We start from the raw sequence: 23,677 nt of genomic DNA on the forward strand, positions 1-23,677 counted from the left end.
AAGCCTGCATATCAGCACATGACATGAAAGAGATAACATTCCAGTCAGCATCTTCCCTTCTGTATACTATTCACGAGGATAAGGCCTTTAACACATAGCAATAATTCACCTCAGCACTCTCCTAAAAACTGTACCATTTCATATTGTTGCGTGGAAGCTTTTACCATATCATTGATCATCACTGAGAGATTGTTCCAAGCACAGATGATTTACAATAAGGTGTTCTTTAAGGTTGAGATTGTTAAGAGCGCATAAACATACATTGTCTGTAGAGAATAACACGCACATGCTTCTAGCAGCATGAACGGCACAGGACACCTGGCAGACAGATGCAGACATGCCTCTCAAAGACCCCCTGCTACCAGCAAATCCTTCACAAACCAGAAGTGTCTGTCTTCAATCCACTCAATGCTTTCAGGGTCTTTGTTGTGATACAGAACTTAGGTGTGGGATAATAGTCAACAAGAGACATCTATCAAGCTTTTTTCACGCTGCTGTTTCTCAAAATATGCTGATACCAAGCAGTGTAGATCAGAAGCAGAACTTTGCAAAGTTAACAGGAGTGCAGTAATTTAACACCAATGGGCAGCTAAATGTTACATTTAGCATTGCTACACGCATCCTCTTAATTTTGATCATATTTTATGATTATCCTTTCACTGTCATCTCATTTCTAAACACTGACCAAAAAGAGGGAGGAGGAGGCTCTGTGGGACATTTCTGTCCCACCAAACAGAGTGGCCATGGGGCAGGAGCACTCACCCAGCCCTACTGGCCACAGCCATCTCAGCCTGGGAATTGCATTTCTTTCCCGATGCATTCAAGACCCTCCTTGTTCTGTTCTTGCTAATTCACCCCAGTTTTGGCCAGGTTTCATTCTTTACTCCTAAGTCATACTGGGAGCTAGAAAATTCATCTCAGCCTACATGGCTAGAAACCCATGAGAGGAGGAAAGAACCCTGTTGACAAGAGCTATCCACATCAAACAGAAAATCTCCTGATGTAGCACTATGAGAGAGCCCTGACTTCAGAAACTGCTTGTGTTATGTATCCATCAACTAAAGAAGAAAAGGCAGTTGCTTGGGAAACTCCACCTTATCACTTTGTTCCTATATGGTCTTTGTCAACATTACAATATCCAACAACAAGCAAAAAAAAGTTGCAAGACCCGAATATGACAAGGTGCTGCTATAAATGCCCATGGGAGCACAGAAACCATAGAGAATGGTGTTTTCATTTGCCTGCGTACAGAAAAGTAGTTTCTATACAGAAAAATCTCTGCAAAGACACATTCTCTTCGGTATTTGCCAGCAAGGTGAGCAGGAGCCCTGCCAAGAGCGGCTGTTCCTCACAAAGCAACCTCCTCATGAGCAAAGGAAGCAGCTTGATCCTTCTGAGCGTGTGCTCCTTATGTGGAAAGAAGATTGTCTTCACAGTCTGTCATTTAGTACAATGAGAAAAAAAAAATCAAAGGAAGGGGAGAGGGTCTGATGAGACCATCTATAGCTCTGTTGATCAAGGCAGGTCTTAAACTGGGCCTTCTCTTCACTGACTTGTACAGTATGAATAAGGCAACTCTCTGTCCTTGATTCTGAAGGGGAAGAGTAAAGGATGAACAAAGGACAAAAGCACAAAGTAGAGAAGAGAGACTCAGATGGAAGAGGAAGTTGAACAAAGTGGAAAGGGCAGGGGACAGAAAAGGAGTAGGAAAATCAAAACTGAGTAGAAATAGCACAAAGGAAAAGTCCATAATTACATTACTTTGTAGTTTTAAAGCTCCACATCTCTAAAGATGAATATAGATTTTCACTTAATAACTTCAGGACACTACTACTGTCATTATCAGTACTCATTCTCACATGCATTCAAGGTAACAATAGGTCAACCCTGTTCTGTAAAGACCAAGCATATTTGAACTTTGGTTGAGCTAAAAAGCACTTTAGAATCAGGAGTGCATCTTGCCTATTCATGTTGCCTCCAAGCTTCTAAAAAATAAGTTCCTGATGTGTAGAATTTGTCATGAATAAACTCATTACAGAAGTACTCTGTCTACAGAATTTGTTTTGAGAAATTGAAAAAGCCTGCCCTTGCTTCTTTCCTCCCCCCCTCCCCCCAGGTAAAAGGCAGAATTACCATTGACATCAGCAGTGAGGAATTATGACTCATCAGAGTTGTAAGATGCACCACTTTACATGCAACAGCACACCAACTATGACTGGCCTATCTACTGATGCTGGTAACAGCAAGGCCACATGAGAAACAGGAAGCATGCACACAAGCAACTTTATTAGGGAAAAAAAACATAACTAAGAAAGTATACGCAGGATTTTCTGTCTCCCCAGTGTACATCATTGGTCATTTTTGCTGTGCTCCTCATTCAAGAGTACATTAACTTCTCTTTGCTAAAAACTGTAGATGGTTCATTCTTAACCCTTTAATTCATTCACTTACAAAGGTAATTAATTCACCCATACCACCATATCCTTCAGCCTACTTTGTAGCGTGCAACTCCCCTTACCATAGCAGTCCAATAGGCAAAAAACATCTCTCTGAACTGTTTTAAGGTGGGGATGGGGATATCAGCACAGACCTGAGTCAGCCCCACACCTCCCTCTGGCTGCTCAGTCAGCCTTGTTTCATTACTTCGTGTGTGGCTGCTTGCTGCAGGACACAGCACCTCACTCTGTCTAGCCAGTGAGCGCTCAGAACAAATTACTCACGGGCGGCAGCTCCTGGCAAAGTCACCTTTGCGTGCTGCAGAACTCACAGGTGGGGAATGCATCTTGTGAGGGAACTCTCCACAGCCTCTCGTTCCACCTCCTCCAGGAACCTGTGGGTATCTACAGGGCAAGATCCTACCTGGACAATACATTTCTTACACAGGGATTCATGAACTGTGCCCTGTTGCATTTGTTTTGTTTCCCTAAGAATGAGAAGGACCCCTGTACAACCTTGTGATTTGATTTTGTACATACCAGGCCAGCTTTTCTCCACTGAGGGAAACCTCTCCATTCTCTACCTAAAGCCAAGGGAGAGTGAGGGCCCTGTAGAGGGTTACTAAGAAGAATGTCTCAGTCTCCAGCTTAATATGCAACAAACAATTACTCTGCATCAGCAGAATGACCCGCCTTTTCAAAACAATTCTCACTCCAGTAATCTGTATTTCCGCTTCCAAAAACTGGGTAGATTATTGCAGATAGTTCTTGACCAAGTGATTTTACTGAACGTCTCCTGCTAATTCTTTAAGACTTAGTAAGTGTGCAGCTAAACACTAAGCCTGCACCATTCTCCCTCCCAGATGCCATAGAATGGCTTGGATTGGAAGGGAACTAAAGGATCATAAAGCTCTTTTACCCTCCCCACCCCCCCTGCCACAGGCAGAGCTGCCAGCTGCTGTGTCAAGTACTGGATCAGATTGCCCATGGCTTCTCACAGAATTGAACAGTACAATGGACTGTTGAAAACCATGCTGAAAGAAATGGGCAAGATGCTAAAAATAATGGCAATAACATTCAGGGAATCTGATGATGTTGTTATTGTACAGGAGATAGATAAATAAATAAATAAATAAATAAATGATCACAGAAATGGAGGAGCATCTGGCCTAGCCTTGAATACCTCCAGAATCAGAGCAAACACAGCCTCTATGGGCAACCTGCTTCAGCACCTCACCACTCCTTCATTAAAGAACATCATCAGGTTTCAGATAATCATCAAGATAGACTACAGAGCTCTCTCTCTCAATTTCAACACAAATCTAGAGGAAATTTAATAAATAAAAAAATCATTTTACATGCTAAAAATCACCAAAGCTCACAGAGATTTTTCTCTTGAAACTCAGACAAGATAAACCACAAGAAGACAATATCGTTGTCCTATACTATCTTGGTTCCAAGGAATAAAAAAAAAGGCATATAACAGAGTTCAGTACAGTGGTCAGTTTTATTTTTCAGGAATCCACAAATGAAAATTCAGCTTTGCTTTTGTCAGGTACTCTGTTAAACTTAAGATAAAAATAAAAAGAAGAAATATATGTAAAGTGGTTAGCAGCAACACCGCACATTTCTTTCATGGGTAATTTATTGTGGAATGGGTATGGATTTCTCCCTCTGCTATTCAGATCCAAAGGCAAACCATAGTCAGGCTGCTGAATTCACAACCTATCCATGCCAAAAGTGTATTATTAATGATTTTCCTGACAATGTATCAGCTAACAGAAAAGTTGACTGCCTTCAACAAAAGCTAAACATATAATGGCCCTCTAGGAAAAGAATATCACATTTCCCCATGTGTACTTAGTAATACAGAATAAAGAAGACACTATCATTTCCTCCCCAGAACAGCATCATAGAGTTTTCTGGTTCTCCTGACTTGAACCTCCCTGAAGCCAGCTGCCCCAAGGAGCTCACTGTACTCAGCCACTGTTCGCTCCTTTCCTTCTGTCTGCACCAACATGTTCAGTGAATACAGCTGGGTTTCCACGGGTCCACTTCTGTCATCATTCAGGAGAGATTCAACCAGCAGCACTCCACCACCTGGTTGAACAAATAGTGTTATGAAAACCCTGAGAAAATGGGATATTTTTCAGCTGAGTTGTTAGATCAGATCCTATCCTGTTCCTTCCAGAAGCAACAGCCTCTCAGCTAAGTCCTGTTTCACCACCACAGAGGACAAGAAAGGAGCAGAGGCATTGGAGCATGCCACTGGTGCTGAAGCTGTGTGATCCACATAACTAATGGGTGGGAGTCCCCCTTTCTTTTCCCCAAAGCTCACACCTACCAGGTCTGCAGGCCTTATAGACTTCTGCCAGCAGCTGCCTGCATTTCTCATCATCCCAGTCATGCAGTATCTTTGATAAAATGTAGAGGTCAGCTTCGGGGATAGAATCTTTAAAAAAATCTCCTGTAAAGTAAAATCTGTGTTATACACAGAACTCCTGAAACAAAGAGGAGGTGAAGCAAGTATCTTTTATTCTCTTCAGATCTAAGGACTCTGGGCTTGCCAGGTCCATGACCCACATCAGACCTCGACAGACTAACCCAGTAGTTACATGGTCATGCCTTTTATTCAGCATCTGCTATACTGCACTTTATACAGTATTTTTCTCTTCATGTTTTACTTTCTCATCAGCACTCCCAGTTCTTCACATCACTATACACATAGCCTTTCCTCTGTTTCTTCATCTTCACTTTAACATACTCCTTCCCTTCCTCAAAAGCTTCTTTCCTTTCTCAGAACTTCAAGCAATACTAAGTCCTTCCAATAAAGATTTCTGACGATATTAAATACAAGATGTCCCTAAACAGATTTTCATCACAGATGGTACAAAGGCAATCTGAGGACTGGGTAAGAGGATCGTGGGTTAGCTCATCTGCATTCAAAGCCTGAAATATGACAGAAGTCTAGCAATCACAACCAGAGAGGGAAAAACCCTTTTGCTCAGAGCAGGTCTGGCGTTCCATGCATCTGCCAGGAGGCCTGCACAGGAGACAAGGAATTGTTGGTAAGCTTATAACACATCATGGCAGTTTTAAAAAGCTGTGACAATACACAGATTTGCTTTTGGGAGTGCTCAAAGGTATTTAAGCTGCTCTGCACACCAACTTTGGCTGTCAGTACTTTCACGTTGTCTGAATAAGTGACTAATTCAAGGCAATGCTGTACAAGGGCACTTTTGGCCACTAACCTCCCTGGTGAGCAACCAGCCACAGGCAACCCCTGCCCATTACAACCCCGCAGGCCCACATCGCACCACCACTGCCAGCACCTGCCCATGGAGGTGTCTGCACCTACCTTCATGGAAGGCAATCCGTCGCTCCTCCGGAGGAACCAATCGCTCTCTGGCCACTTGTACAACTTTGGGCAGGTCATAAATTGTGACTGTGCAATTTGGATACAAGAAAACACATTCTTGGGCCAAAGCTCCTCCACCACCTTTGTGGGGTAAAGAGTAGATCAGTGCTGAAACAAAACCACCTTGTTCTGCACACCTACTGTAAAGCAATGTCAGCAGTGGTGCATCCATCTCTATGGCACCCGATGGCTTTTTGAAGAAGTTCTACTGATGCTCACCTCCCAGGTCACAAATCTGTGTGAAAGGGGAAAGGTCAAATGCAGTAAGTACATCTCTGCCACATATGCTCCAGATTGAGTTCTGGCCAGCCAAGAACTTCAGCATTTCTTCTTCTGATCTAGTAACAGAGACACAGAATATAGAAATGTAACTCAGAAATGTAACTCACAGTATTATTAGTGATTCTTATCATAGAATTCTTAATAAGAAATTTAGCTTAAGCACTGATATTTTATTTGCAACCAATATCTTCCCTTTGCACATAAACCTAGCTTGAGACTTTTTGCAGCAGAAAGGAACAGCTGTGCATTGTTGCACTTGAAAAGGGAATTAAATCTAGCAATGTCAATGAATGTATTACTGCCACTTCTTGGACTTCAGGGAGACCTGAGATTGGTTTTTCACAGTAGTAAATTATACATTCCTATTCAAAATATCCAAATGTTCCAGTAATGGATATTGCTGAGAAAATTCTGCACAATGCTTCTAATAAATGGAATTCTCAAATCACAATATTAAAACTTGGTCATAATTAAAAACAAATTTTGCCTACCACAAGAAATATCTTTCTATTAATATACTAGTACCTGTACATGGCTCCAAAGAGGTCTTTAGATGAAATGCCAAAAGCTCTTTCATATTGATTTCTTCCTTCTCTAAAATAGCAACCGAATAATAAGCATATTAGCATGGATTCCTTCTTTACTCCAAACACACACAGGACCTGAGGTTAACAGACAGACTATATGTCTCTGTGTCATGGATGTAATGACATCCCTGCCTGGCACTCCCAAGAGATGGTGAAATATTTCAACAAGAATGTCTTGTTCTGCATTGAGCTACATCTGAGGCAGAGGTGCAAAACTGGTGAGATGATCACCAATCACCACCTTCACGCACAGACAGTTTATTCATTTATTGCAGACTCCATGCCCTGTATTGAGCTACTCTATTATGCCTTTGCAATAGAAGCATCCTTAGTCATTGCTACTCATCATTTATTTTGATGTCTCCAAAAATAAAAGCAACTGCAATGAACAAGTGTTTTCCCAAATAAACACACCTAAACACACAGAGGTCCTTTCTAGACCTACTCTAGGAAGGAGATAGGAGGAGAAATGGACAAACATGCTGTAGTAACAGCAGTAGATCTTAACTGTTTTTTACTTCCTGAGAACCATCCAACATCTTCTGTGCCCTTCCCAGGGACACTAAGAAAAGACACACAGATGTGGCAAAGTAGCTTGCAACACACAGCACGCAACACCCGCATCGTCCTACTCACCTCACAGCATCAGCCAGGTAGTGCCAGCACAAGTAGACGGTATTGGAGTAATACATCATAATATGATACTGAGATTTGGGACTTGACTTCGTAAGGTAGATATTGGAAATTTCTGTGTTTCTGTAGAAGGCTAAGGAATGAAATAAATGCATTTACTAACATGTATGATATCATCTGCCCAAGCCCACTGTACAGCATGATATATATACATTATCAGAACATATCTGTACATCCCAATAGAGAAATGTGTTGCTTCTATACTCAGTTATTCCAAAGATAACTTGTAGTACAGTATTCTGGGGTTGGTGAGGGCTGGTGAAACCTGCACTGTCCCATTCAGTGTGGGTAAACACTACCTGCTTATGTTTCCTTCAGAATCAAACATCTCAGGAAAAGCAAGAGGAATATTTTGTAAGGTGCATCATTTATCTACATGCTTCTGCTATCAGAAGAAGCTCCCTGAACTCATGGGGCATCTGCTATAAGCCTGAAACAGGGCAAGAAAACACAAGCCACAGCAGGACTCAAACATTTTAAAGTTCATCATTACTAGCTGTCTGATGGGTACAGCCTTCCCTGATTACATGGACTCAAAGACTCCAGGGCAAGGTAGAATTCATGTCATTTCTCAGTTCAGACCAGACACCTAACAAGCTCCTTCACACAATGGTAAAAACTCCAAGGAAAACAAAAGTGCTTTTAAGTTGCTTTCACGTTTTGTTTTAAAGCTTAAAATCATGCCCACACATCAGACTTCTCTGAAGACAAGCTCTGCAGCAGTAGTTATCTTGTGCAAGGTATTTGAGGCTCTTACACAAAGAACTTTAGAAATACATAAACTTTCTCCTGGGATTTTCTTTATGTCTTCAATCATGCTGACATTTGTTGCTTCTCTTTTAGATGATTTGTTCTTTAAGCTATGGTAACCGGCCTAAGACTCGGTGTCACCTTATCTCACACTTGACCTCAGTTTCAAAACAATGAGAACTCTTAAGAGTTTTATTTTCTTCCTTCTACCCTTTAAAGTGTGCAAAGAAGATGAGCCAGCACTCTTCTGTGGTGCCCAGTGCCAGGACAAGAGGCAATGGGCACAAATGAGAATACGGGAAGTTCTGAGCACTTCTGTGTTGTGTGGGTGAAAAAGCGCAGGCTGCCCAGAGGCTGTAAAATCTCACAGAATCACAGAATTACCCGGGTTGGAAGGGACCTCAAGGATCATGTAGTTCCAACCCCCCTGCCTGGCAGGGCCACCAAACAAATCTCCTCCTTGGAGATCTCCAATAGCAGCCTGGACATTGCTCTGGGTACCCTGCTTTGAGTGGCCCTGCTGGAGAGGGGTTGGGCCAGCTGAACTCAGAGGTCACTGCTGATCTCAACCATTCTGTGATTCCCCTTCATCTTCCTCCTTTACCTCCTTCTCGTCTCAGCTCTACTGCCAAAAGCTTCAATCCCACGCAGGCATCCAGAAGTCTTTCCATCCCCATGATGCTCGTACCCAAGCATGCAGCAATGACATCTAACGACAGAGGTTGTCCTGACTCCAGCAGAAGATCAAACACTCCTAATTCACAGGCAGTGAACATAACCTGGAAGTGAGAGGCAGGGGATCAGGTGAAAACACCAAAGTTTCATAGTTTCATAGTTTCATAATTTTGTGCAGGTTGGAAGGGACCTTAGAGATCATCGAGTCCAACCCCCCGGAATTCAAGCCTTTCCAAAGTTGCTTGGTTAGAGAAAATACACATGTATTTTTTTACCTGAAAAAAATATTCTTTCATATACACAAGCACAGCTGAAGATTTTCTAAGCACTGACAATGCCATAGATTCTTTATAGCACAACCTTTTTCATTTTTTTTTTTTTTCATTTACTAGGCAAACCAAACAATTTGTCAGGCTCACAAATTTTATGCTTTGGGGCCATTCTTCAGTTGTGAATATTCCTGAATGTACCTTAGTTTCAGAACAAATTTACATGTCTCACTTGTTTTTTTGTTTGTTTGTTTTGCTTGGAGAACTTAAGCAAATGTAAGGCTGTGAGTTTGTTGGCTTTATGCTTTGTTGGTTTAGTTTTATTTGGGAGAGGGGGTCATTTATTTATTTATTTTTCTTATTTCTTTTCCCCCTCCCCTTTCAACTTCTTATCTAACTACCTAACATATGCTATACAGAAGGGGTGGATATCCCACTGTTTGGACCCTCTTTGAGTAATGCCCACATACATGACTGATTCATTTTCAGGTACTGAAGTCTATGTCTACAGACTACCCAGGCAAGGAAGTTTTGTCTCAGCCGAGAGGGCTGCCTTGTTCAGGCAAACAGAAATGTGCTGTCTTTACAGAAAGTATGAAGGGAGAAGCCTTCAGACATAGACATATACAACTACATATAACAAGAAAAATATTGTAGCCATTATATATCTTGCCATTTGTTGGGTATGAAAAGGGAAAAGGCAGAAATGCAAGGCAGTCTTCTGATTCTCAAACTCCAAACACAAAAAAGAAAATGAGAAGAAATCTCCTGATGTAAGGAGCTTTGCTCATTTGAGGCAGTCAGACAACAAGCTCTCAGCTATAAACCACTGTGCTTTTAAAGCCTCCAGCAGAGACAACATCTGCCCATCCAATCCCCCAAAGGTCAGAGGGACCTCAATAAACATTAACTCTAACCCAAGGTGCCAACATTCTCAAGCTTTCATCTTCTCATATTTCTTTCACAGCTAGATGAGTAGATAGGATAATTCCCTATGAGACAATTTTCTTTCCGAAGATTTAGATTAAGGAACTAAGGTGCCATACTTGAATATTTCTTCCAGTATGCTTTTAAGATTTCTAACCAAGATCAATTCACAGATCTTACCTTTGAGACTAAGAATCCATTGCTGTACTGAAAGATGATCTGAGGATAGTCAGGGTCTTCTGTGGAGTCCATCTTCCTTCAGTACTGAGGCACAAATTCTCTGCTCCTCTTAATTTAAGCTTCTTTCCACTAGGCACAGCACACCAGCTGATCCACTTAATCTCATTGCTTCTAAGAAGCACTTTGGTTAACAAACACATAAGCTAAGTTATTTACCTTCAACAGGGTTTCTTTTTTAGGCAGCCTCAACTATTTCTTTGCGTCTTTCATCATCAAGCACGAGGCTAAGAAGCGGTGCAGATTAAAGCAATGCCATTGGCTCAGTGGTTAATTAACATGATGGTACTTCAGAAACAACTGAAAGTTGAAGGTGTCTGAGGAAAAACGAGCTCTGAAGAACTCACTACAGAGCAAGTATGAAAAACCTGAACTGAGTACAATGCACCAGTTCATACACCAAAACTGAGTCTTATCCTAGGCTTCTTCAAAAGCAGCTCTCCCATCGCACTGATGTCTTCATGCTGAGAGACAACCATAGAGCAGGAAGCTCAATGAAATGGGAACAGAGGACAGGAGACAACTTGGTAATATGCTTCTTCAGAAGCAAAACTGGAACATTCTCATGAGTTATGAGTGGAGGAGTTATGAGATGGATGAGTCTGGAACTCCTCCTGGCCAAGCCCAGCATCTCTGATTTCTCCAGTTCCACTCAACCATCGAACATCATGAACTAGGAGCACACACACAGCCTTTACCTTGATCCCACTGAAACAGGGACTTGTTCAGATCAGAATAGTGTGCCTGGGGCATCAAGGCATAGCCATGCTAGTTAAAGACTGGCATAACTACTGCAAAGCAGGCAGGAGGGGACCTGAGAAGTGCTGTGATGGACATGGGTCCGCAGACTGCCATGAGGCACACCCTATCCATAGGTACAAAAAACGGCAAGGCCAAGGAGAGGCTACAAGAGCTTGTCTGCTGTCCTGCTTTGTCACAGTGACCAATTTGTTCTGACAGTTGTCACTCAGGCAAAGTCTACGAGGAACTAAACTTACTCTTTATACCTTCTTTTTTTTTGCAGGTGTCAATGAGATGATCTCCAAATGACAGATGTGGAATGGATGTCATCTTCATCATTGGCCCCACTGTTCATTACACCAGTGTAAACGTTGGTCATCATGCCCTCAGCATTTTGTATAAGCAGGCTCTTTCCAAAAAGGAAAGAATCACAGTTTTTATATTATGCATTTAGTGACCTCTCAGGCAGTAAGATTAAATCAGACCATGACTTGGGTGACATGACGATGGCAACGTGTTACAAAATAATGCTTTTCTAGTTGTTGCTTTTTCCATGCTTCAGCAGTAAGGTTAGCAGGCAAAACCTGAGCAATACAATGCAGCTCAACACTTTGTGTACTTTATCTCAGTGAATCTTTGAAAAGGTGTTCTTACACCACTGTCCCAACACAAAATTTTTAGTGCTTTTCCTTTGATCCTCAGAAGAGGTAGAAACAGGCCAGTTTAGAGTTTCTGTACAAACACATAGAGCTCACCATCCTGGACAACACAGCCTGCAAGTACAGGAAAAGAAAAGCCTTAAAACATCTCAATTCCCATAGTTTTAACTAAATAACAAGGTGCTTGTGTGCACAAGTGATAGAACCTGGTAACGGGACATAGATCCACTCCAGTTAAGGCAAAGCTGTAGCTACAAGAGTCTCTGGTTATAAAAACAACCACACAGGCGATTAAACTACCTGGAGTATATTGTCTAAATCCATCTGTTGAGGACACCAGATGTAATCATCTAATGGGATTACTACCAGCAGCGAGATATAGGGGAGGAAGGTTACGGATAACTCACATCAGATTGATGTAGAGCCACAAACAGTGTGTTGCTGTTTCCAAGTAAATTGCTATTGGGACTTAAAGCCTAAGCTCCTCTTAAGCTAAAAATGCATTCATGAACATGAACTTGCAGTGGCTTTCTGCCTCTGAAAACCCCATCAAGGTTTTTTTGTCATAGTGCTTAGATCACACACACAGGCTAAAGTGAATACTTTATCTCCAGGCTTCTGTTCTGATGGTAAATTTATCTTTGTACTACAGACAAATAGGACAAAAACAAAACACCATTTTTGTATAGCATTTAAATATTAATGAATAAAGCAGATTCCAAGTGAAATTAATATGCCTGCTGCTGAGAAATGAAGCTGAAAGCATTTTCATGCTTGCAATTTCCTTTATGAGCAGTAAGGACAGATCTCAGGGACATTACCACACCAACATGCTTCCGTAACACCAGTATGGAAACAACTGTTCTCACTAACATTATTAAGCCTCTGAATGTACTGAGCTTATTAGCAGGTGTCTGTTGGCCTGGAAGTTCATTAAGATAATAGCTGGTGCTTTTTTGTCTTGGCTAACAAGCCAGGACAGCATCACACTTTTTTCTTTAGCTGGCAACAGATTATGTACAACAGAAAAATACTGGTACAGTTCCTTTTGATACCAGTAAAATAATACACATGGGAACATGAGATAGCAATGGGATAGCTTCAGCATACGCCATACTGAAGGAAGAACTGCAACTGGTTTGCAGCTTTATACAAACTCTAGCTCAGTAAATTTATTGTGATGCTGCGAGAGAGATTCTGCAAGTAACATGTTCATTAGGCTGGAGAAGGACCACATCAATATAATACAACATAAGCTTAATGAAATGGCTGTTGCATCCAGCTTATAACCAAACCTCAAAGGCAGCATACCAGACACAGGCAATACATATATTTTAATGGTAATTAAAAAAAGATTTAACCTGCATAACAATACAAGATAACAGCTGTTGATTTTCCTTACCCATTTATAAATTAAGGCACAGACCAAACTAGGTAATTTAATTGCTGCCGTACCTAATACCTGTACCCCTGTTATTAAACATGAGCACCTTCAAGTCTCTTACGTGATCCTGAATGCGTTCAAAACTGCCCTAGAGCTGACATCTGCTGTGATGTCCAGACTGCACTGATCAGTCATCAACTTCACAATCCTGTTCGCTATCTTAGAAGCCACTGTTAAAATTAACATTTACTCTTAACAGTTTTCAAGATGTTATTTTTACATGGCATATGAAGTTTTTTATTAGTACAACCTAATCACTCATATCCCTTTATTTTATGTCACTGAATAGAGATGTAACAAGAGACTGAAGGGCTTAGACGGTTCCTGTGTGTAGGAAATAATTCCTGTTGAATAAGCTGCTCTTCCAGTCACGTTTCTGATAAAAATGCTGATATAAATCTCTATTCCTGGTCACTTCACAAGGGAAATAAATTAACCAATAAGGGCACTAACAAATGGAATAATACATAAATAACTTTGATGCAATGCAACAAATGTAACGCATATCTCATGGCAAGTCAACGCAAAGAGTACGAGTCAGATAACCACTAGTACATAATTCTTTGCAGAAATTCTCACAGTTGGATTTCTAGCAGCTAAATGCCTGAGAGTAAAGTTAGCAGAGTAGCCTTAAGCATTAGTCAGTATCTGTCCAATATTCAACTATATCAACTTCAGTACTTCAGAAGTACTTTGAGTGTCTTTGATAATCATTAGTTGCTAACTCTTAGTAAATGTTAAGGAAGGCAAAGACAAACTAATTTTATCAGCTCCTCAAAGTCAGTCTTGCAAACATGTGCAGTCAGATGAGCTTTAAGAAACCAGCATCACAATATTCTTCCAGAAGAGGATAAAATATCAGTGATTGTAATATTTAAGCTTCTAGAAGCCATTATAAAGCCTGCCAGTATTCCAGATTCTTTTGTTTGAAACATAAAGATGTCTAGAATACACTTGGTAGAGATAATAATGACATACAATCAATAGAGAACAAGCGATTACTATCAAAAATAATGTTCTTCGTGTTATCGCATCACCGAGGTTTTTGAAGTATTACAAGCACATACCCCAGCCATAAGAAAAAGATTTTAATGAATGGTGTTGGGCAGAGTAGAGCATAATTTATAGCTGTGATCGTATCAAAAGATTACAGTCTCGACAAGTTTCTTTGCAGTTCAAAGACATCATCAATGCTGAATTTGGGAACCAACAACAAAAACATGGTGGCACCCACTACAGTTCCACAGTACATCCACACTTATCACATTGCCTTGAGCTGTAGAAAAATATCCAAGCAGGTTTTAAACTGACCAGCTTGTGGGTGCTGTTGGTTACTAGCAGTATGAAAGCATTTAGCTATAGGCATCACTATCAAGCCCACATACAGTGAAACAGACTAGAACATGCCGAGTCCTGGGTTACCAACAGAAAGAACAGATTGAGTAGACATAGAAGTTGGTCTATAAAGAAGTACCACTGTACCATGTCACTCATTCAGCTGACAAAAAATTTTCTTGCAGTCCCAGGTACTATAGGATGGCATTATTTTTGTTTTTGTCCTGGAGTTCATGTCACTGTGCATCTCAATACGTAACTGAGTAACAACAACCAAGCACCACTGAACTGCTCATGGCTATGAATGATGCTAACGCCACCCCAGCCAGACCCACATTACAATGAAATAGGATGCAATATTCATTTCAGTGGATTCTGCACCGAAAAGACTTTGGAGAGCTTTGAAGCAAAACATGCAACTGAAACAATATCACAAAGTGTTAGAACTAGATGAAATCCTCACTGAGCATTTATTGGGCAACTTTAAGCACCAGTTTAAAGAGGCTGAGATTGGGCCAAGCTGGCTGGCTGAAAGAAGGCTACCTTCATATTCCTGCGTGACATTTCAGAAGGTAAGGATTTACAAGTAGCTACAAAGTACTTTTAGGCTTTCAATAAACTGAGTACCTTATGTTACTGTACTTTTTGAATGTTGTATGAAGACTGTGCTCACTATGGTGTGTCAGGCTAAACAATGGCCTAACACATGAACTATCCTTCCTCTTCCCTCCCTCAGCCCCTGCTTATGTTCTCTGACCTCAGACACTGCACGGGATGTCAGGGGAACTTACATAATTTAATCACTTCAGGATGGGATATCAAGCCTGTTCTTGGTGCCTTCTTTAGAGTGAAAAATGCCAAACCACCTATCCAGCACGGCCTTCTTTTCTATCAATAAAAAGTATTTCTTGGATTTTCCTAATACGAGCACTTCTTGATGACTGCCACTGCCTCAATTGCTTTCATATTTGGCAATAACAGTGCATTAACAGTCTGAAGACCTCCTGAAGGTAGCACTACAACTAGCATTTCCCCAATTACATATATTAATTGTCAAGACCCTGACATAAATCCCAGTGGAAATCCACAGGATATATTGTGGAAATACTAAGCTAGTAAGAACCCTAAACCCTGAGCTCAGAGACATTGGTACTGACAGCCTTAGGTCAGCTTCTTACAGGACTACAGATGGAACCACAGTTGTTTTTTTCTCCTTACCTCAAATATGTTATCATGGATAGCATGTCAGTTATTTGATAGCAGGCTAAAGAGAATCACAGAAATCTACAAACAGGCGTTCCATTAAAACTTGCAATGAACATTATACTGGGTTTCAGCCAAACTATTACAAATCGTAAGTTTATCTTCAGGTAGACTTCTAACACTTCAGCAAAGACTGTAGAAAATTAACTCATCAACAAAAGCAGCCGCTCTGAATTCAGGAGACTGGTGGCATTGAGATGACTTAGATAAATCAATCTGTGGATTCAAGGAGAGAAACAAAGAGGCACTCCCCACATCAGTGTGGGGAAAACTGCACCCGAAGAGCAAACATCCTGCTGAGTTAACAGTGGATGCAGCTGTACATCACAGGACTTGCAAGTCAAGCAGCTAAGCCTCATTATTCATTTTTTTTTGGAACAAAATGATTTTCATACAACAATTCTGCAGATATTAACATACTGACACATGAAAACAGCAACTTCAGTTCACTGGAAACAGTTTTCTCTTTAATTTTACCATAAAAAGGCAAAATAAACTCTTTCACTGTAATGTTATAGCTTTTAATATTCCTGAGCTCCATTTTAGAAGCAAATGTATTCTTAAATGCATTTAACAAGAGATGCTGCAGCCTTACTTTCCAACACCACAAGTAAAAATAATTTAGCAAGAAGGCCCCTTTTTCAAAAGACAATGGCTAGCTCTGTACGTACCTGAAAATATACTTCAAGTGGCTCTAAACCACCCAAAGTAATTAGAAGCCAAGTATGTCAACAAGGCAACAGAACAACTTTTCAACCTTTTTACCACTGATTCTTACTTCCTACACCAGTGTGCCTTGCTTACGTGGAAAGTATTACTACACAAAGGGCATTACATACCAGAATAATTTGGTCAACAAAGCCTGGCACGATACAGATGTATGAAGGAATCACAGCAGTTTAAAAGATTGCCTGCATATCTTTATAGTGAGTTTTAAGAATCAAATTGTTACCAGTCTCAATCAGCAAAATTTCTACTTTGTTAAACATGATTTCATTAAGTACACAAAGCATTTTAGATTAATCTGTGTGGCAAAGCATGTCACGACTGGATGTCCTGTAACTGGCACATATGTACTTCTCAAACCAAGAAAAAGTAAATCAGCTGAAATTACAATTTAGAAAACCAAAAACTGAGGAAGCAGGTTGGCTTTTAGCACAGTAGGATTTCAAATACAAGCAGTACACCTACACTGTGGTAGAATGCTAGAAACAGACAACAAAGCACAACAGAACTTCAAAAAAATAATAAAATTCAGGCATCTACTTTAAGGACTGGATGCATTGGTTGAATCAAAAGTGTTTTCTTAAAGCAGTCACTCGAGTGAGGTCTCATTTACAACTTTCTGGCCCTTGTGTCCAACCACAGCATTTTCAAACAGTCAGGGCCTTCACTACCCACTCCAAGTACTCCTTTGCTTACTCAGTGATCTCCTCCGATACCTTTGTTTTCTGCTTGAGCTTCTGCGACTATGACTCTTTTCTCTTCTGTCTCGTTTACGTTCACTACTGCGAGTTCTTCTATAATGTGAACGTCTGGGGCTTACACTTCTTCGACGAGGACTATGACTTCGTCGAGGACTGTAACTTCTGCTAGAGTGTCTATAATACCTCCTTTCCCTCCTCCTTCTTTCATCCTGGTAACTCACATCTCTTCTGTGCCTGCTTCTGTCTCGTTTACCCTTACTCTCATCAGTGTTTATGCTGCTACATGAACGGCTCTTTCTTCTCCTTGGCTCTGTGCTATGTTTGCCTTGCTCACAGCGCGAGTCCTTCCTGCAGGTATTCTGCTGCTGGTTATTGGTAGGAACACATGACAGTACACCTGAACTTCTTTTCTCTGAACACCTCTCTGAGTCTGTGGTAGGAAATTTCTGACCTTCTTTGACATCAACTCTGTCATGAATATTGCCATTCAAATATTTGCATTGAGCATTTACATTCTCAGGGGATGGTAGTTCTCTTTGAGAGTCTGACGCCAGTTTGCCTGTAACAGCCTGTCCTGAGGTAGAAGTGATGCAGCTGGATGACACAGTGTGTGGAACATCACTAGCAGTTTTCACAGTGCCAGACTGAGATGCTTCCGTTTCTTCTTTGCTTTGATGAACTGCATCCATTTTCTTGCTAAGAAGATTATTCAGTAGTTTCTCCCTCAGTTCTTTTTCTTTTCTTTGCAACCCCAGTGCTCTTTCTTTTTCTTCTTCCACACGTCTGAGCTCAGCCTCCTGAAGCTTTCGCTTCTCCTCAAGTTCCTGAAGACGGATTTTTTCTTCATTTTGTTCTTGTTCCAAAAGCTTCACTGTCTGAAAGACAATCAAAGGTAAAGGAAGAGTAAAGAAAATATTTATAGATCTGTTCGTGCTTCCTTGACATTTTAAACAGAAAATAAAACTCCTATTTTATCATTCTGCTTCACCGCCACAAAGCCTGCAAGAAATATTCCTCTTTTCTCCTAGCATACAATTGACCATTTAGCCCTGTATGAGCTCTAATTCAAAAACACTACTGAGATAGACCAGCACCAAAGAACAGAAGTGTGCTTTGACACACCGCTTTTCACTGCTGCAAAATAAAGTGCATTCAAGTGTATTACATAAAACCTAAACAAAACTTTATCCAAATCTTAATCAAATGCTAGTGAAAAAATAAAACCTTCACCCTTACAGACAGAATCTAACATTCAAAACTTTAATCTACAGTACTTTTTCTAAAGATAAATCATTCAACATGCCTTTTAAACATCAAATAATGAAACCCCTTTCTCTGAAACTGGAAATAGCAGAACTGCAGAAGGAAAGAATGGAAAGAGTACCACAACTCAAATGAGAAATAAGGAGTCTTGTATCTTTGCCTCTATTTAATTAACTTTATCATGCTTACATTCTTTTATTGGCCTTGAGAGCAGGACTGCCAATTAGTCTTGGAAGGACTACAGATTCAAGTTAGCTTTTTCATTTATTATACGTACATGTTTTACCAAAGGAGAAACAAGGTTCACTGCACTTATTGCATTTTTGAACTAAACAACAGGTTTGGTACCACTCCATAAGGAGCAGCAGTCCCCACCCCCACCTATGTCAGTTGTTCTGCTGGGTTTCTCATCAGCTTCTGTAATAAATGATAGCTACCTTTGCCCTGCTTAGCAGTTCTGCAATTAGCCTGATGGACTGAAGATTTCTCTGAGCCAACAGGAGCTTCCTTTCTTCTAACTTTATCTTCTCTTGAAGTTTCTTCTGTTCTTCAGCTTGAAGTTTCTCAAGCTGCTTTTTGTTTCGTCGAAATTCACGATCTTTCTGCTTCTGTTCTCTCTTGCGTAATTTTTCTTCTCTCTTTCTCTCTCTCTCATATTCTTCAAGTTCTCTCTGCTTCCTAAAACGAGATTAGATTTTTATTTTGTCTAGGGCAGGTGCAATTTTAGACTCTGGCTGTATATAAAATATAATAAATAAATTATATATATATATATTTTGTACTTTGTACACATTTGTTGATTACTGAAAAACTGAAATAAAGAACAGTGCATTTTTCAGCCCTTCAGTATTTAAAAATATGCTGGTATTCAATCATAAAATATGGTTACAAGAAACTATTATGCAGTTTTAGTATGTTGAACCAAACATAAGTCTATGTGACAATCTAAATACCCTTACTGAGTAAATTAACAGCTCTGCTTTAATAAGATGGTTTACATCACACTTGTAGAAACTGTTAACTATCTAAAAGTTAAGCAGTGAGAAATGATACCTATCAAAACAAATGGACATCATGAAATCTGGGGGAAAAAATGCTGCATTAACATTTATATTCTGAATAGCTGCCGCATGACATCTGGATTTACATCCATTTTCTTAAAATATGCTTTTATCTCATTCTTTCCTAGAAAAATACCAATGCTAAGAGTAAACAAACTTTGCAATATCTGTTACTTACCAGTAAAAGAAACATGTAAGTTTCATGACCTTAGAATTACATACATGCAGAAAAACAGCAGTTCAAACTATGCTTCTTCATCTCCAGGTCCCATGATCCCTGAACCTTACTACCTAGAAAGGACTGCAATATTCTCATTCAGTTTTAAGAGCTTTGCCTCAGCTGCAGGAGTAAGTAAACTCCTAAGTATGTAGCTGTCTTCTATTGATGCAAACAGGAATGAGTAATTGCAGTTTAGCCATATTTTACTATTAAGAATATAACTAAGAGCCATAAGCAATAACTAACCTTTCTTCCTCTCTTTGCTTTTCCTCAGCTTCCTTCTCCCGGCGTTTTTGTTCTTCTCTCTGCTTTTCAAGCTCTTGAAGCTTCTGCCTTTCAAGCTGACGCTTCTTAATTGATGCATCACTGAGGTGTTTTGTTGAGTCAAAAGAAACCTTTACAGAATACAATTTAAAACAGATGAAACAGATGTAAGTAAACAGTGAGGAAAAAACACCCAAAAGAAACCACCAACAGCCAACTTCTGACTCAGAACAAATGTATGTAAAAGACACTGTAAGTACAGCCAGAAACAAAGTGTTTTTCAAAACTAATGAGAACCATAAGAAGATGGCAGGGAAATGTTTCTTAACATCACTTCCTAGGTGTCAGAACAACTGGGTTTTGACAGCCAGCTGTAAACTGGTTTAGGCCCTGGCTGTCCAATGCTTTCCAGAATAGGAAATTCAAATTTCAACTCGTGTGCCACAGCTCTGGGTAGAAATAGGCCTTAATAAAGGCTTCTCTTTCTGAGCAACACTGCAATCCTTAAATTCTTCAGGAGAAAATAAACAGTCCTAAAACATTTAGTATCTGGTTTAAGCAAGTGCCTGCTCATCTATCCTAGCCCAAAGATTCCCAAATCGAGATATACTAGGCTGTTGCTTAAAGCTACAGATTTAACACTGGAAACACAACAGAATGATGCTGCATACATCTGAATGGAGTGACCTGGGGAAACACAAATCTTCCAGGATGCATGGACACAGTTGGCCATGTCCAGCTGCACCCAAGAGCACACATCACATTCCAGGTGCCCTCTAGTACCGTGTGAAATACCACAACCTTGTCTACTGGGCAGCACCTCTTCCCACAGCAGAGCATTTGGAAACATGATCCTCAAGGATGCTTCCAACTCAAACCACTGTGTGATTTTATAACTCTGTAATACAACCCACGTGCAGGCAGGGATCTGTAACACAAGCCACTGTACTTTGGAAGACACGAACCATGGAGCACAGAACAAGGCATACATACTGTGCAGTTTAATTTGTTCAGACAACATAAAAGTAATGCTTCAATAAAAGCCCTGTAGAAACAGAGTTGGGCAGTCTGGTGACCTTGCATGAAAGCGATCTGTCTTGACAGCACAGACACAGCCTTCTCTCTTGCTATCAATCCCAGGGCAGCTGCTAGGAAGGCATGCGTTCTCTTGCACAGAGAAACTAAATTTGGGAACCTCAATCCACTGCATGCAAGTGACAGTTTGAATTTCACATCCCCTTGAGAATAGGAGGGCATACGAACAGCAATGTCTGTGCTTCAGCTGACCAACTTTAATAACAAGATAATAAGTGTCTAACTTACAACTTAATCAATTAATATTTGAATGCTCCCAAATTACATAAATACTTCAGCTTTTTCCCGAAATCTACTTGCTGACTTGATGAATGAAAATTAAGCGTGCTGAAATAAATAAGCAATTCAACCATTATGTAAATACACAGACAAGTCCCCAAATATATCACAACAAGCTTTCCTTAAGCCATACTTGCACAGATATAACATCTGGAGAGACCGACTTGTTCCACATCATCTCCCATCAATAACTTTACTTCCTACGACAATGAAGTAACAGAGAAAGCAATTTGGAGAAGTCGGTATGTAAATATTATGAATACAACACACTGGATTCACAGAAAACGTATGGAATAAGCTAAGTATTGTTTCAATGTTTGAATGGCCTTTCTGTTCACAAAGTACACTAATCACTATTAACTCTCTATTCCACAGGCCATCCAGGCCACATAGCATTGCCTCACAGTTCCGACACTTGACAGATAGATCTCCTTATCAGCAGAGGTATCAAATATAACGGCTGTCACTCTTCCCAGAATTCCTAATTGTTACTATACATAAAAGAAAATGCACTTTCAATTCAGCCTTAGCGAGTCTGAACTTGCTACAGATTATTTTATAAACTAAATCACAAGACTTGAAAATATACATTACTTTCTAAAATTCAGTTAACAAGTTATGTTCACAATATCTGGTAGTTCCTTAGCTGTTTTTACATCAGTAAATGTTTTGCTTAGGGGGGGAAAAAAGAGAGATAAAAGCCTCACCCCGCTTTGTTTACAGTCTAACAACATGTTTATTCTATCACTTCCCTTTTAAAACTGCATTACAGCTGGTTCCTCAAACCCTACAGTAACATCAGCTGTTCTCAGCACTACAGTAAACAACTGTATGGAATACAGGGGACTACGGAATTCACATTTATCAGTGACAACAACTTCTCACCTTTATATTGCAAGCCACAGCCTTGCCATCATCGCCTTTAAACATCAGTTTCATTCCTCGCAGGGCATTCATGGCTTTAATGAAGCCTGCATACTCCCGATACTGAACGTAAGCCTCAAAATTTAAATGGCCTCCGAAGCTGAATGTGTGAAAGTTTCTGCCAGTCATTTCTTCTCTGTAAGGGTCCAACATGGGTATGTCCACGTTACGTATTTCTCCAAATTTCTGGAAAACTTTTGTCAGGACTTCTTCACTTGGCTTTTCTGAGCCAGAGTCCTTTGCTGCAAACCACTTACAAGGTAAGCCTTCTAGATGAATGGTATCCGGCCTTTCTCCTGGCAAAGTTTCATTCATATCTTTTGCATCACGGAAAAACGAGTCCCAGTCGTGCCTGGTAGGAAAGTCAATCTTGTATTCTGCGGCACGGACTTTTAAGATGTCGGAGAAGCCACTCAGTTTGATCGTTTTTCCATCAAGGCACGCAAGAAAAGACTTGACTAAACTTTTGTTTTCAACCTCTCCTTCGAACCGGATGAAATCCATCGTGCTTTTGGAAATCCGCAGAGTGGAAAACTGATGGGTTTGTACCATCCCTTTCAGTCTTTCCATCACTTCCCAGTTCGAGATGGACTTTCCGGGTTGTTTCAGCTGAGGAAGTGCCACACTGATGGTCATTTTTGTAATGGGTTTAAGGTATAACCCACAGGGAGCACAGAGCTCTACGGCTTCTGATGTATCATGAACTATCGTTGCAGCAGCCATAACACAGAAAAAGCACAGGATAAGAAAAAAATAAATAAAGATGCAAGTTTAAAGTTGCAGGCTCACAGTAGTCAAATAAAACAGCCCTTATCCGTAAACATTCTTTGGACATTTAACCATTCCCAACCAACGTCTCTTAAGACAAGAGTCAATTACCGAGTTAAAACCGAGCAGCACAAACATCTTAAATTACTTTACAACCACCAGAACCTACAAATAATTAAAACTCAGCAAGGCCTCAGAAGAAAAGGAGCTGACGGCAATCTCGGGCACACACGAAGCCGGCGAGCTCCCCCGGCTCCGGGGAGGAAGGAACGGGAGCGACCTCAGCCCGCTCCGAACAACAAACGCACCCACAACAAGGAGCGCAGCGGCGGGTGCCTCGTTCGCCGGCAGGAAGGCTCCTCGCCAGCAGCCTGCAACGACACAAAAACACCCCTTTACATAAAGGCCCGCAGCCCCGCCACCGGCCCTCGGCAGCCTCACCCCTACGAACTACGACAGCGTTCCCAATGTCGACACCAGCGGCACCCCAACAGAGTCCGGCGGGGGCACGGCTCCCCGCCCTCTCCCCGCCTCACCCGCAGACCGGGCCGGGCCGGGTGGGACCCCCAGGAAACAGCCTCCAGCCCCGCGAGCAGCCCAGAGGAGCCGCCGCAGCTTCCACAGCAGCTTCCGCTTCCTGGCCGTGCGCGATGGCGGCCTG

General features: G+C 40.9%; 2 protein-coding genes across 5 annotated transcripts; both read right to left on the bottom strand.

Annotated features, from left to right (window-relative positions):
• Positions 1-3,403: 3,403 nt before the first annotated feature.
• Positions 3,404-14,058, bottom strand: ASMT (acetylserotonin O-methyltransferase). Its single transcript, XM_015848584.2, has 8 exons — positions 10,217-14,058; positions 8,770-8,944; positions 7,359-7,488; positions 6,661-6,729; positions 6,073-6,191; positions 5,794-5,934; positions 4,780-4,902; positions 3,404-4,535 (listed from the first exon to the last, which is right to left on the bottom strand). Exons 1-8 carry the CDS (start codon positions 10,286-10,288, stop codon positions 4,324-4,326), a joined length of 1,041 nt encoding a protein of 346 aa, XP_015704070.1. The 5' UTR covers positions 10,289-14,058; the 3' UTR covers positions 3,404-4,323.
• Positions 14,059-16,155: 2,097 nt separating this feature from the next.
• On the bottom strand, positions 16,156-23,677 carry AKAP17A (A-kinase anchoring protein 17A). Of its 4 annotated transcripts, none has more exons than XM_015848560.2 (5): positions 23,553-23,677; positions 22,210-23,387; positions 19,933-20,081; positions 18,843-19,083; positions 16,156-18,017 (listed from the first exon to the last, which is right to left on the bottom strand). In XM_015848560.2, the coding sequence occupies exons 2-5, from the start codon at positions 22,969-22,971 to the stop codon at positions 17,109-17,111; spliced, it is 2,061 nt and encodes a 686-aa protein (XP_015704046.1). In that variant the 5' UTR covers positions 22,972-23,387; positions 23,553-23,677; the 3' UTR covers positions 16,156-17,108. The 4 variants fall into 4 exon arrangements, with proteins under 4 accessions (XP_015704046.1, XP_032297328.1, XP_015704057.1 ...); XM_032441437.1 differs by having other exon boundaries at positions 22,210-22,952; positions 23,458-23,659; XM_015848571.2 differs by having other exon boundaries at positions 22,210-22,952; positions 23,186-23,659.

Source organism: Coturnix japonica, chromosome 1 (genome assembly GCF_001577835.2).
Source record: "Coturnix japonica isolate 7356 chromosome 1, Coturnix japonica 2.1, whole genome shotgun sequence".
Classification (NCBI taxonomy): Eukaryota; Metazoa; Chordata; class Aves; order Galliformes; family Phasianidae; genus Coturnix; species Coturnix japonica.

Bases quoted from the DNA above. Each gene is read 5' to 3' on its own strand.
- ASMT (XM_015848584.2), bottom strand. From the start codon at position 10,288: ATGGACTCCACAGAAGACCCTGACTATCCTCAGATCATCTTTCAGTAC. The intron at 8,945-10,216 runs GTAAGATCTGTG...TCTCACTTCCAG, and splicing joins ATGGATTCTTAGTCTCAAAG to GTTATGTTCACTGCCTGTGA. The intron at 5,935-6,072 runs GTGAGCATCAGT...TACCCCACAAAG, and splicing joins ACAGATTTGTGACCTGGGAG to GTGGTGGAGGAGCTTTGGCC.
- AKAP17A (XM_015848560.2), bottom strand. From the start codon at position 22,971: ATGGCTGCTGCAACGATAGTTCATGATACATCAGAAGCCGTAGAGCTC. The intron at 20,082-22,209 runs GTGAGAAGTTGT...TATTCTGTAAAG, and splicing joins CTGTGGCTTGCAATATAAAG to GTTTCTTTTGACTCAACAAA. The intron at 19,084-19,932 runs GTTAGTTATTGC...ATCTCGTTTTAG, and splicing joins AAGCAAAGAGAGGAAGAAAG to GAAGCAGAGAGAACTTGAAG.